This window comes from Alosa sapidissima, chromosome 5 (assembly GCF_018492685.1).
Source record: "Alosa sapidissima isolate fAloSap1 chromosome 5, fAloSap1.pri, whole genome shotgun sequence".
NCBI classification, from domain to species: domain Eukaryota; kingdom Metazoa; phylum Chordata; class Actinopteri; order Clupeiformes; family Clupeidae; genus Alosa; species Alosa sapidissima.
This window is the reverse complement of record NC_055961.1, coordinates 180,001-192,500: the sequence shown is the minus strand read 5'-3', so window position 1 is coordinate 192,500 and position 12,500 is coordinate 180,001. Positions and strand designations below refer to the sequence as shown.

The 12,500-nt window shown below is 50.4% G+C and overlaps 1 protein-coding gene and 2 non-coding genes across 3 annotated transcripts; 2 read left to right on the top strand and 1 right to left on the bottom strand.

The window, feature by feature from the left end:
• The first annotated feature begins 10 nt into the window (after positions 1 to 10).
• Positions 11 to 83, top strand: trnak-uuu. Its single transcript has one exon. It is a non-coding gene; the product is annotated as a tRNA-Lys (tRNA).
• A 3,076-nt stretch (positions 84 to 3,159) lies between these two features.
• On the bottom strand, positions 3,160 to 3,231 carry trnaq-uug. The gene has a single exon. It is a non-coding gene; the product is annotated as a tRNA-Gln (tRNA).
• A 2,570-nt stretch (positions 3,232 to 5,801) lies between these two features.
• LOC121708920 lies at positions 5,802 to 11,774 on the top strand. The gene is made up of 13 exons (XM_042091883.1): positions 5,802 to 5,859; positions 6,612 to 7,144; positions 7,260 to 7,390; positions 7,473 to 7,544; positions 7,621 to 7,748; positions 7,870 to 8,312; positions 8,425 to 8,746; positions 8,839 to 9,607; positions 9,714 to 9,926; positions 10,043 to 10,350; positions 10,449 to 10,702; positions 10,787 to 11,038; positions 11,129 to 11,774. The coding sequence occupies exons 2-13, from the start codon at positions 6,615 to 6,617 to the stop codon at positions 11,772 to 11,774; spliced, it is 4,068 nt and encodes a 1,355-aa protein (XP_041947817.1). The 5' UTR covers positions 5,802 to 5,859; positions 6,612 to 6,614.
• Positions 11,775 to 12,500: the final 726 nt, after the last annotated feature.

Below are 12,500 nucleotides of genomic sequence, written 5' to 3'. Positions count from 1 at the left end.
CCTTTCAGAAGCCTGGATAGCTCAGTCGGTAGAGCATCAGACTTTTAATCTGAGGGTCCAGGGTTCAAGTCCCTGTTCAGGCGATTTCTTTAAATCCAAGCAAAATGTGCCGTCACACTGGTGAGCGCAAGATCCCAGTCTAAACGCCAGGCTGCTAAACAATTTACTGTGGCTATCAGTGCTAGCTCAGTCCACTGTTTGCTCGACTCTGTCAAAGCCTGAGTAAGTCATTACAGCAAAGGCTGGTATTTTTCACCAAAATCCTTCACTTTTCAGTAATGCCTCGACATTCAAAGCATCAGACTTTTAATCTGAGGGTCCAGGGTTCAAGTCCCTGTTCAGGCGATTTCTTTAAGTTATTAGGAAAGTGCGGTGTAAGTTTAGGCTACATTAATTTGTGCGTAGTACCAGTGTCATTCATTTATTTTACATGTCTTACAACATATATACATGCATTCACAGTCGAGTGAAATCAGATATAAGCATACAAAGACGCTTAGAACTCACGTTAAGCCGATCGTAGCACACTGAATGCGAATGCACGATTTGATGCAGGCAAAAGTATTGACTGTTACTAACGAAGGTTTTATAGCAATATTATAAATGTGGCGACAGAATAGCCTAGAACTTGGGTAAGCCTTGCGTTTAGTAGCCTAATTGCGGTGATAGCCAAAACTAATGTGAATCACGAACTATCCTACAACCAAAGAAAGTAAAGGTGATTAGTAGGCCTACCTGCGTTAGCCAAATAAAGGATGGGACTGCACCCTCCACTCTGGGACCAGGTTTCAGAAAAGTGCGGTTTCGGGTAGTGCGTTTACAGGATTCATTTGGACTCTCGGCCAAGACGAAGCAAAACCTCTGCGTTTAACCTAAAAAGCATCTCCGTGTGGACAGGCCCTAGGGTCTGAAATGGACAGTGTAAAACAACGAGGCTCCTTCCCAACAGGGGGTGCCTGCACACCTCCTGAAAGGGCTGATGAAATCAATAGAGGTGCCCTCCTGTGCCATCCTGCGAGAACCTGGGGGTTTGACCAGACTGGTAGGTGTGTCTCCCCCAAGAGGGGCTTTAAAAAGGCAAAAAACAGACTGTCAAATCATTCAACCATTTTATTTGGACAGAATGGAAGGCCTCCCTCTCCTTCCCAACCATCGTCCTCCTCCAGCTCCTCTCCTCGACGGTCTCCCTATCCCTCCAAACTGTCGTCCCCGTGCTGGCTCTGCGGTGATGTGCGGACCCTGGAAACTGGCCATGCGTCCTTCCAGGGGTACACATTCTGCTATATGGAGGCTGGCCCAGCCGGGCCTACGGCTCAACAGTGGCTGGAGGCGCAGCAGCAGCAGAAGCAGCCAGCACCAGAGCCAGCTGCCACCGCAGCAGCAGATCCAGCCGCAGAGTCAGCAGCAGCACCAGAGCCAGTTGCAGCAGATCCAGAGCCGGCCGCAGCAGATCCAGCAGCAGAGCCAGCCGAGCCGGTGGCGGGGCCCAGCAGACCCACCCGGAATACTCTGTACAAGAGGAAAAGAAACGCTGAAAAGGAAAGTAGCAGGGGAAAGCCACCGCACAAGCCTGGTGACCCCTGCGACATCTGTGGCCAAGCATGCACAGTGGCTGGGGGCCACGCATACATCAAGGGCCAATACTTCTGCGCTGAGGAAGAGGGCCCTGGTGGACGCACGGTTCAGCAGTGGACCAGGTGCAGTGAAGTTTGTGGCAGTGAGTAACCGAAAAGCCGTAAAACGCTGCTGCCAAGGCCATGCGAGGCAAGCCTTTGTCACAATTACAGTTTAATTGAAATATGTGGGTTTTGAAACAAATAGACAAATGGCATAAAAAGCATGTTCATAAATGCTTTGATGGGAGAAATCAACACTGGCCCTTTAACCGGTCGTCTGTGTACCCTGACGTAACCTTTGATTGACACGTGTGTCTTATTTGTCTTATTTGTATGGCCGCAAACGGCCTTGCGTCCCATTTTTCACTACATTTATTCGGGATAAATACTTAGAGGGCATTGTTTAATCCAAAATTGCATAACAGATCTCTTCTCTGTATCAATCCAATTTTAGTAGGTGTGCTGCCGTAGCGAGCACATCCTAGAAGCTTCTCACCTCAGCATATAAACCCCCACCTCAGCCCAAGCGCTGACTGCCAGGGTGGGTGCTGCAGGCAAGAAAATCCTCTTCAATCCTTCCAAGTGTCCCAGGAAAGGGTAACTAAGGTAAACCAGATGACAACCTTTACATGGACAGCTAGGCAGAGGGCTTGAAAAACTGCAAATTGACATTTAAAGTCATACGTTTTGCATAAGGAATGTCCAGGTGGAAATAAGGGGCGGGGCCTTGGTCCCCAGGCAGACGGGAGTGGGTGGTCTCTAGGCCTCTCTAGGCCTAACCCCAACCCCACTCCAGGGTCCTGCCTGCTTCCAGTTCCACAACCCTAAAATGTACATTTACATTTACATGTTCCCAATTCCCTTCCTGTTCCCCAATTAAGGTTGAGATTTTCCCCTTTGACCCCTCACTCTTTTGCCTTTGCAATTTAATTTTTTCCTCCTTATTTGATTTTCTACACTGTTATTACTTTGTTATTACACTGTTATTACTTTGTTATTACACTGTTACTATTATGTTATTACACTGGTTTTTACTATGTTTGGTTGATCTTTCAGCACTTTAAGCACAATAAATAACATCTTCCCCTCACCTAACCCTAAATGTTGAAGCACCTGAAGACAAGCAGCCTAAGCCCTGAAGTGGAAGCTTCAGGAAGGTGGAGCAGAGAGTCCTGTGAACGCACAGGGTCTTCCTCGTTAGTATAGTGGTGAGTATCCCCGCCTGTCACGCGGGAGACCGGGGTTCGATTCCCCGACGGGGAGATGCTTCAGCCTTTTGGCTTAAACCCTGACCTTTATGTTGGCATGGGAGCAGGAAAAGTCTAGAGATGCATTGGCCGGGAATCGAACCCGGGCCTCCCGCGTGGCAGGCGAGAATTCTACCACTGAACCACCAATGCTTGCACTGCCTGACGGAGGGCTGCTCACAGGTTTTCCAGAGGTGGCAATTGCAGTGTGAGAATCAGAGCACCTGCCAGGTGCAGTGAAGTTTGTGGCAGTGAGTAACCGAAAAGCCGCAAAACGCTGCTGCCAAGGCCATGCGAGGTTCCACCGAGATTTGAACTCGGATCGCTGGATTCAAAGTCCAGAGTGCTAACCATTACACCATGGAACCGAGAGTGAGGGGCCATCAGGTACAGTAAACCCAACCCACGTAGAGCCCCTTGTCCTCCTGGATTTAACTTTCACTGAAATGTGAAGGAGGCACATTGGTGACGGTGGATGTCTATTCAGCAACCCTAGGCCTCGTTCAATACCCACTCTATGGTCCTGCCTGCTTTCGGTTCCTCAGCCCTAGCCCCAACCCTAACCCTCTTTGCCTGGTTTGTCATTAGAAGGCAGAAAGGTAGATGAGGGGGGACCTTGACCATGTTTTCAGTGACCTTAGGCCTAATTTTAGGGTCCTTTCTGCTTTCGGACCAACAACCCTAACCCTTAACCAAACCCTAATCAAAATATGGAACGCTTCACGAATTTGCGTGTCATCCTTGCGCTTCCGGGATCGGCTTCTGCTCCTTACCCGTGTCTTATCTGTGTCTCATTTGTCTGGCCCGTCATTGGCTTGTCTTATTTGCATGTCCCGCCTTTACAACAAACCTTGCATGTTTTCATTGGCTTGTTCTATTACATTCTGGTCCGTGATTGGCTGAATTCCCAGCGCGGAGTTTTGAGTTGAAGTTCAGCGTAGGTCTCTCCCGCTCTAGTCACTCTACTTTTCACGGCTCGCAGGAAAAGTACCTTATCTCTAAACAACACGTAAGTTATGTTTTTTGACTGTGGTCGAACAACTTTAGCAGTGATGTAAATGCTGTGGCGAAATTCCAAGTGTAAATATACCAGTTTGATGTTTGAAGTGTAACCGCTATTTCCATAAGAATGCATTGAGATGAATGGGCACAGATTGTGTAGTCTCCTAACGACACCTCTCAAATTCGGAATAATGCATAATATTAAAATCTGAAAACGTAGTTATCTTCGTAAGAGCCTTGGGTAGCTGTGATATAAATGCTGTAACGAAATTCGAAGCGTACATATACAAATTGTATGTTTAAACTGTAACCGCGATCGTTTCCCATAGGAATGAATGGAAAACACAGCCTCCTAACAAGACCTCTCACATTCGGAATAATGCATAATATTAAAATCTGAAGACGTAATTATCTTCCTAAGACCTTTGGGTAGCTGTGATGTAAATGCTGTGGCGAAATTCCAAGTGTAAATCTGTGTATTTTGTGTGTTTGTGTGTGTGGCAGTATGTTATGCTAAGTTAACGTTAATGGGTGGGGGGAGGGCAATAGGTCACTGTCCAGCTATTGTAAAAGCTAATGGTGGTGTGATATCCTGACATTATTATATTAACAGTGTTATCCCAACACCCCAGGTGAGGCAAACAGGTAATGTGTATTAACAGTGCAATTAGTCAGTGCAGTGTATTACAATGTTTTGTTTCTTTTTGTCTTTCAGAAAATGTCAGGTGATCAGGTGGTGCCCTCTGGCTCCCAGTCTATGGAAGAGCTGGGCACCACGGTGGTGGGGTTTGGTGCATATTCGCACCACACCTTTAGGTCCCTGTACAACCTGCAGGACGAAGAGAGTCGAATGTAAGTACTAGTGTGTGTGTGTGTGTGTGTGTGTGTTTGTTTGTTTGTTTTGTTGATTTAATGTATGTGTTTGTGTGTGTTTTTTCCCCCTTTGCTTTTTTACAGCTATCTGGATTGGGTACGACAGCTGACGGTGATAGCGGAGTCCAGAATAGGCCGTCTGAGGAGTTATGTGCTGACCCGGGACAAGGAGCTAGGTGCCTCCTCCTCGGAACCATCGCCTGACGCTGTAGTGCCTGAGTGCTGAGGTCAACTCTCCCCGTAAGTATACATGTTGATGTGAATACACTTGTAATGCATGTGTACTACACCGTGCTAACGCTGATATGTGTTGTCAGGCACATACAGGGGCACCCCACCAGCCGTGGCCCTCTCTTTCTCCTCTTTCTCTCTCCTCCTCCACTTTTGTATATATTTGTGTATATAGTTTTTTAAAATTGTTTTTAATAAAAATAAATATTGTTTAGTTGCCTAAAGACTCTGTCTGTTTCTGTGGAGGACAAAAAACACCATAAAAGCAGGTTGAAATAAGCAATAAGTAAATGAACACACAATAAAAGCTGGTTGAAATAAAGCCATGCTTAAATAAACAATTAATAAATGAACACACCATAAAAGCTGGTTGAAATAAAGCCATGCTTAAATAAACAATTAATAAATGAACACACCATAAAAGCTGGTTGAAATAAAGCCATGCTTTAATAAACAGTAAGTAAATGAACACACCATAAAAGCTGGTTGAAATAAAGCCATGCTTTAATAAACAGTAAGTAAATGAACACACCATAAAAGCTGGTTGAAATAAAGCCATGCTTTTTATAAATTAAATAATTTATTACAATTACAGTGTAATTAATGTAGTATTACCAACTTTTTAAATCGTTTACTGTTAAATTTCACTTTGTTTTGTTATTTTCTATGTAGCTTTGGACAAGCATCTGCTATATATCATAACCATAACCATGAGTGAATGTTTATTGGCTTGTTCTATTTGTATGTCCCGCCCTACCAAAACCTCGCAATGTTTCATTGGCCTGTTCTACTAAATTCTGCTCTGATTGGATTTTGGATTTTGGAAGTTCACGGACGCACTCCCGGTCATTCATTTCATTCATTCAGCAAGGAAAGAAGTTTCACTGCACGTAAGTTATGTCTTTTTGTCTTCATAACAGCAATTACAATCAGTATTAAAACAGCTTAATATTCTGCAAAGTTTAAACAAACTTTATATTGCGATTAGCATGTCATTACCATTTAAATGACTTTAATGTATCTGTCAAATCGTGACAAGAAAAAAAGCGAAATATGCATAAAACTAAGATCTGAAAACGGTCTTTGTAAAAAAAAACGGTCTTTGTAAGCTGTGATATAAATGTTGTAACGAAATTCGAAGCTTAAATACACACATTTTATGTTTAAAGTGTAACCGCAATCGTTTCCAATAGGAATGAATGGAAAACACAGCCTCCTAACGAGACGTGTACAGTTCGGAATAAACCATAAAACTATAATCGGACGACGTTTTTAACTTTCTTAGACCCTTGGGTAGCTGTGATATAAATGCTGTAACGAAATTTGAAGTGTAAATCTGTGTATTTTGTGATTAAAACGCAACCGCTATGTTCCTTTGGCGGTATGTTAAGTTAACGTTAATGGGTGGGGGGGCAGGGCAATAGGTCACTGTCCAGCTACTGTAAAACCTAATGGTCTGATATCCTAATATTATCATTGACATTGAAAGTATTATCCCAACACCCCTAATGGGCTGATATCCTGACATTAACATTGATATTAACAGTATTATCCCAACACCCCAGGGGAGGCAAACAGGTAATGTGTATTAAAAGTACAATTGTGAAGTCAGTGAAGTGTTTTGTTTCTTCTTATCTTTCAGACAATGTCTTTCCACCCCGTGTTTCGCTTTGAGCCCTCGTCCTCTGAGCTCACCCTTCGGCCCTCTGCAGCCGCTGAAATTTTTGTCAAGCAGGGCTCTGCCAGTGGCGGGCAGGTGAAGAGGGCCGATGTGGTTCGAGCCGAGGCGAGGGCAAGAGCCTGGGCGAAACACGGGGACCTCAGCGAGCAAGCGGTGCTGGCCGAAAGTGAGCTCCAGATCGGCCAGCACCGCGGCCAAACCTTCCAGTGGCTGCTGAGCAACAACGTGGGGTTCGCCGTCAAGATCTTGGCGTCCCACCAGAAGGAGAGAGAGGGAGGGGACACCACAACTACGCCCCAGATGCTCAACAAGGACGCCCTTGCCTCCTACGCCGGGTTGTACCCACCCATGGTGACGGCCGTCGCCAGGCGTAGGTTGTGCGAGGGCTCCTTGTCTGCAGGGGCGGGGCTGGGCGACACGCTGGTGGGGTTTGGTGCGCACAGCCATCGCACCTTAAAGTCCCTGTATGACGCGCGGGACCAAGAGAGTCGAACGTAAGTAGTGTGTGTGTTGATTTTGATTGTTGTGTTGTTGTGTGTGTTGATTGTGTGTGTGTGTGTGTGTGTTTTTGCTGATTTTGTGTGTTTTCCCCCCTTTGCTCTGTTACAGCTACGTGGCATGGATACGCAAGCAGAAGGTGGGAGCTCGGTCCAGGATGGAGGCCCTGAAAATGTATGTGCTGGCTCGGGACAAGGAGCCCAAGACCGCACCTGAGCCAGCACATGTCCTCCCACCACCAGGTAACAGCACCGTCTACAAAACAGCCTGTGAGGTGCTTTTCACAACACACCAGTGCTTCATCATGTTATTCTTTGCCTCCAGGCGCCTCCTCCTCGGACCCGAGCGACACTGAACTGCTTGCTGCCGCCTTCGAGGTCGACTCTCTCCCTCCCCGTAAGTATACATTTTATTGTAAATACACTTGTAATGCATGTGTAATGCAAGTACTAATGCTGATATGTGTTGTCAGGCACGTACAGGGACGCCCCACCAGCCGCCCCACCAGCCGTGGTCCCCTCTTCCTCTCTCTCCTCCTCTCAGCAGCCACTGGAAGGACCAGGAGTGGTGGCTCTTCAGCAGACTGCCTCCGGCAAAGAGGTATGTATGATGTGTGTATGTATATTGTGAGGGTGTGTGATGTGTGTGTTTGTGTGTGTTTGTCTGCTGCACATTCAGCTCACTAACTGTGTGTCTCTGCTGTCTGCTGTGTGTGTTTCAGCTGCTTCCCCTCAGCTGGAGGCAGACGCTGCCTGAAGAGCAGCAGGAGTGGGTGGGCCGGGCGCTGTTCCGGAGGGCAGCCGATGGGAAGGTTGCCCTCACGACACAGCTGAAGCTGTGGTGGTATCCACCAGGCGCCCGGCCCCTCTACACGCAGCCCCCCGCCACAGCCCACGCCTTCTTCCAGCGCCCATTCTTTCTGTGGATGCCCTACAGGATGTGGGCATACCACCTGACGTGCCCTGCCTGTGGGCGCAAACTAATGGGCGCTGGACTATACAGGACCGTCCGGAGGGTCCTGGACAGGAGTGGGTGGTACCACATGGGTACAGAGTACCTTCAGTGCCCCTCCTGTCACAAGAAGGTCGCGGGCTGGTCGCAGGACATCTTGGAGCAGCTGGACATCGCGCATCGCGAACAATTTCCAGCTGTTCTGACGTACAAGTATGTCACTTTAAGTCATTTAACATTCACTCAACATGCTTTTTTTTCTGTTGATTGTTCTCTGTACTTAACTATATTTGTCTGTATTCTCTGTGTTCTGTTTCCATCACAGGTTGTCCTGCGACAGAGCGGTGATTGGGCTGCTAAAGGAGCGCACCTTGGGCAACGGTGTGGCTCGCCTCCGCGCCTCCCTGGTGGAGCAGCACACCAGGGAGTGGATGGCGCGGTCGATCCAATATCTTTCCGTGCTCCGCAAGCTGAGGGCACCTGGAGCGGCACCACAGGAGGTGTCGCTCCCGGACATCATCAAGGTGCCCGGACTCACCTGGCTCGGCGGGGTCTACGTCCGTGAAGCCATGACCAGGCTGGACGAGACCAGGGCCAGAGTGACGTCCATTTTTGGCGATCTTCTTAAGATGGACTCCACGAAGAAGGTGAGATTTCTCTCTCCACTGTGCCGTTACCTTGTATAATGTTACTGTGGTGTGCCGTGTGTCTAACTGTGTGTTTGCGCTGTGTCTTGCAGATCGCCAATAAGCTTGGGGGCGGTGCCGCTGGCTCGGCCGCCTGGGTAACCAATGTTGGCAACGAGTACGGGCAGGTACTCGTGTCCGTCCTCACTGCAGCCGAGGGGGACGGACTGACCAACATGGCGGCCGGCCTGATGGAGCGGTACCGCAAAGCCGGAAAGGCCCCTCCAAAGGTCATGTACGTTGACCGGGACTGCTGTGTCACCGTGGGAACATCGGCAGTGCACAAGATGTACCACGAGTGGCACGAGCTGGTGGTCAGGCTTGACGTGTGGCACCTCATGCGACGCTTCGCGAGGGGTGTCACCACAGACAGCCACCAGCTCTATGGCCTCTTCATGGCGAGGCTATCCTTCGCCATTTTCGAGTGGGACGACGAGGACGTCGCCCGCTTGAGAGAGGCCAAGCAGTCCGTGGAGGGGCGGGACGCCCACATCAAACTGTCAGCCAAGGAGCTCGCTCGCCATTGTCGCCGCCGTACGAGGGGTGCGGCGGAGACAGAGCGGCTCCTCCGGGAGGTGCTGGACACTTTCTCGGGGCTGACGGACACCATGGGCGTCCCATTGATCGACCGCGCCCGCATGGAGGAGATCTGGAGCACGCAGCGCCGCCACCTCGACTGCATCCAGGACCCAGAGGGGGTGGAGCTGTACACCAAGACGGGTGAGGTCACCAAGGGTGGTGTGAGGCTCCCCGTCTTCAGGTGTGCACGAGGCTCCACTTCCCTGGAGTCCTTCCACCTGCACCAGTGCCGCTTCATACCAGGTAAATCTTTTTTCACCACATTTACATGTGTTGTTGTTGTTTTGTGTTTTTGCTTTTCACTAACTCTTTGCTCTCTCCCCCCCATGTTTTTTTTTATGTTTTCCAGGTACAACTGCAAGTGATGTCCACTTTCAGGTGTACCTGCTGGAGGGCCTGGTGCGGTGGAACGAGGACCGCGGCAGAGCGGCAGTCGAGGGAGGACAACGTGCGGCGCTGCGTTGCTACAGTGCCCAACTGCAGCACAGCTTCAACCAGCTGGCCCAGGAGTTCAAGGGGGTCACGCTGGTTGAATCCTACACGGAGCCCAGGGAGTACACAGGTACAGAGAGATCAGCGACAGACAGTGTTTGCTGCTGCTGCTGTCTTGTGGCATCTGCTAATGTGTGCGTGTGTCTTTCCCTCCCTCTCTCTCTCTCTCTCTCTCTCTCTCTGCAGGGGAACTCTTAGGGGTGGAGTACCTGTACTCCCAGACAAACGCTGTGCTGCAGGATCTGGGGGATCCCGACGCTCCGGATGGGACAGACGAGGCCGAGGAGGAGGACGGCACTGACACTGATGAGGGCTTCCAGGAAGAGGAGGAGGAGCCAGAGGAGATCAGTCTCCTCGCCTACCACAGCGCTCTCCTCCAGGAGCCCCACAGAGTCGGAGAGGCCTCGTCATCCCAGTCGGGACCCCCCCACCCACCCCACCCACCCCCCGGCGACGACAGGATGGAGGTGCAGCCGGTTGAGGAGGAGGAGGAAGTGAGTGCACAGCTGCCTTCTAACATTTCATATTCCGAGGTTGTATGCTTGCTGTGTTTGCTCATGTGCTGTGTCTTGTGTGTTGTGCTTTCTTTCAGGACGTCGTTGGGCCAGACGGTCACCTCGGCTACCATCACGTGGTGGCCCTGGCCCATGCCCTCGTGGAGCTGCGTCACCACGCCTTCGTCACACAGCGTCAATCCAGAGAGGTGGTCGCTCTCTGGGACAAGCTGGCGGACCGTGACAAGGCGTCGGTGACCTTCCCCCCCCGCCACCAGGACAAGCTGGTCAAAGGCCGCTTTAAGACCAGCAACAGGCACGCTCACACGCCAGGGGTGGACAGTGTGAAGCGGTAAGCAGTCACTGCATTAATAATTTAGTTTTTTTAGAGCCTGCTATAGTCAGTCACTAACACTTTCCCTCTCCCTCTCTCCAGTGTCGTCCTGGGTCAGGGGGCGGGAGCGGCACAGTCTCCCAAAGCCAGCAGGCTTGTCGAAGCCATCATGCTGGAGCTGTGCCGCGTACACAGCCACGAGGGCACGACGCTCGCCGGGGTCCGCATCAACCGCTGGGGTGCCGTCATGAGGGACTATAAGCAGATCCAGGACAACGTGGTCAACTGTCCTGCCCTCATGGCGAGCACCCGGATCCAGTTGTTTGATGTAAATCAGCGGACCCTGTCGATGTGGTAAGTCAAGCACTGATGTTGATAATGATTTATAGCTTTGTTGTGATTAATAATGTCTTTTTTTCTGCCTTTTTTTTTATTTCTTGTAAGGCACAACCAGAGGAGCAAGGCGATGATGCGGGACACCATCGCCATCGCAGTCCCAGGGCCCAGCGCTCCCCAGACTGCAGCGGAGCCCCTGCCTGCCCCACGGACTCTGCTGCAGCAGCCCCAACAGCCAGACCAGCCCCTCCAGCACCGCCTGCCCGCGGACGCCTCTGGTCTGGCTGCCACCATCCGGGGGCCGCTGGCCCCTGAGCTGTATGACATCATCGCCGCCCTCCAAAGTGCCACATCCTCCTCCTCCTCAGCCATGGACACCACCCCGTCCGCCATGGACACCACCCCGTCCGCCAGTGACACGCAGGCTCCCTCGTCCAGCATCGCCGCAGCCACTGCTCCAGCCGCCGCTCCAGCAATCGCCATCGCTGGAGCCATCCCCCGCTCTACTGCCTGGAGGCACAAGGTCCAGGCAGAGCAGGAGCGTCGTGCCCGGGAGGAAGGGCTCTTCCTCAAGCCCTTCAAAAAGGTCTCCCGATTTCAGTGCAGGCGCTGTGGCCAGCCGAAGACCCGGGAGTACGGCCACAGCCGCTACAAACGGGAGACCTTTTGCGCCCGGGCCGACGGGGGAACAGTGGAGCAGTGGCTCCAAGAACTAAAGCGGCGAGAGCGCGAGGGGCCACTCCCACCACCCTGACATGTATATAGTCATGTATATACTGTTATATAGTTTTTATTATTTTAATAAATCATTTTATTGTTCTTAAACCAAACTTCTCCTCTTTATTTATATTTTATGGCTTTAAGTCAGTTACAACATAACTTTACTGCTACTGCAGCCACACTCTTCACACTTACACACTTCACACTTGGCCTCTTTTGTCTCTCGCGATGGCCGTCCAGGCCTTTTGTCCATCATGATGGCCCATCAAGCTAAAACAATAAGGCAGAGTAGCCACACGCCAGACGGTCTCCCAGAGGTGTGTCCAGCTCCCTTCACTGACAAAGTACAAATACAGGTGCAACATTTCTTTTAACCACACTGAGACAATATGAAGGCAACGCAGAAGACCAAGAACCGTGAGCCTGAACCAGAGGATGTGGAGCTGGAGCCAGAGGGTGTGGAGCTGGAGCCAGAGGGTGTGTATCAATCTCGTTAAATTGTTTTAATCTGTGTGTACCAGTGTGTGCATCCATTTAATTTTACCTAGACTAAAAGAGTAATTTATTACCTGTGTTTAGTGAGTGACAGCTTCAATGCTGCCACCGCCGCTGCTGCTCCAGCCAAAAAGAAGAGGAGGCCTCCAACATGCAGGGTATGTGGGTTGGAGAGGACCGCGAAGAACGGTCACACCAAGTTCCAGGGCACTCCCTACTGCCAGCTTGGGGAGGGCCCTGGAGCTAAGACGCCGGTGGAGTGGCG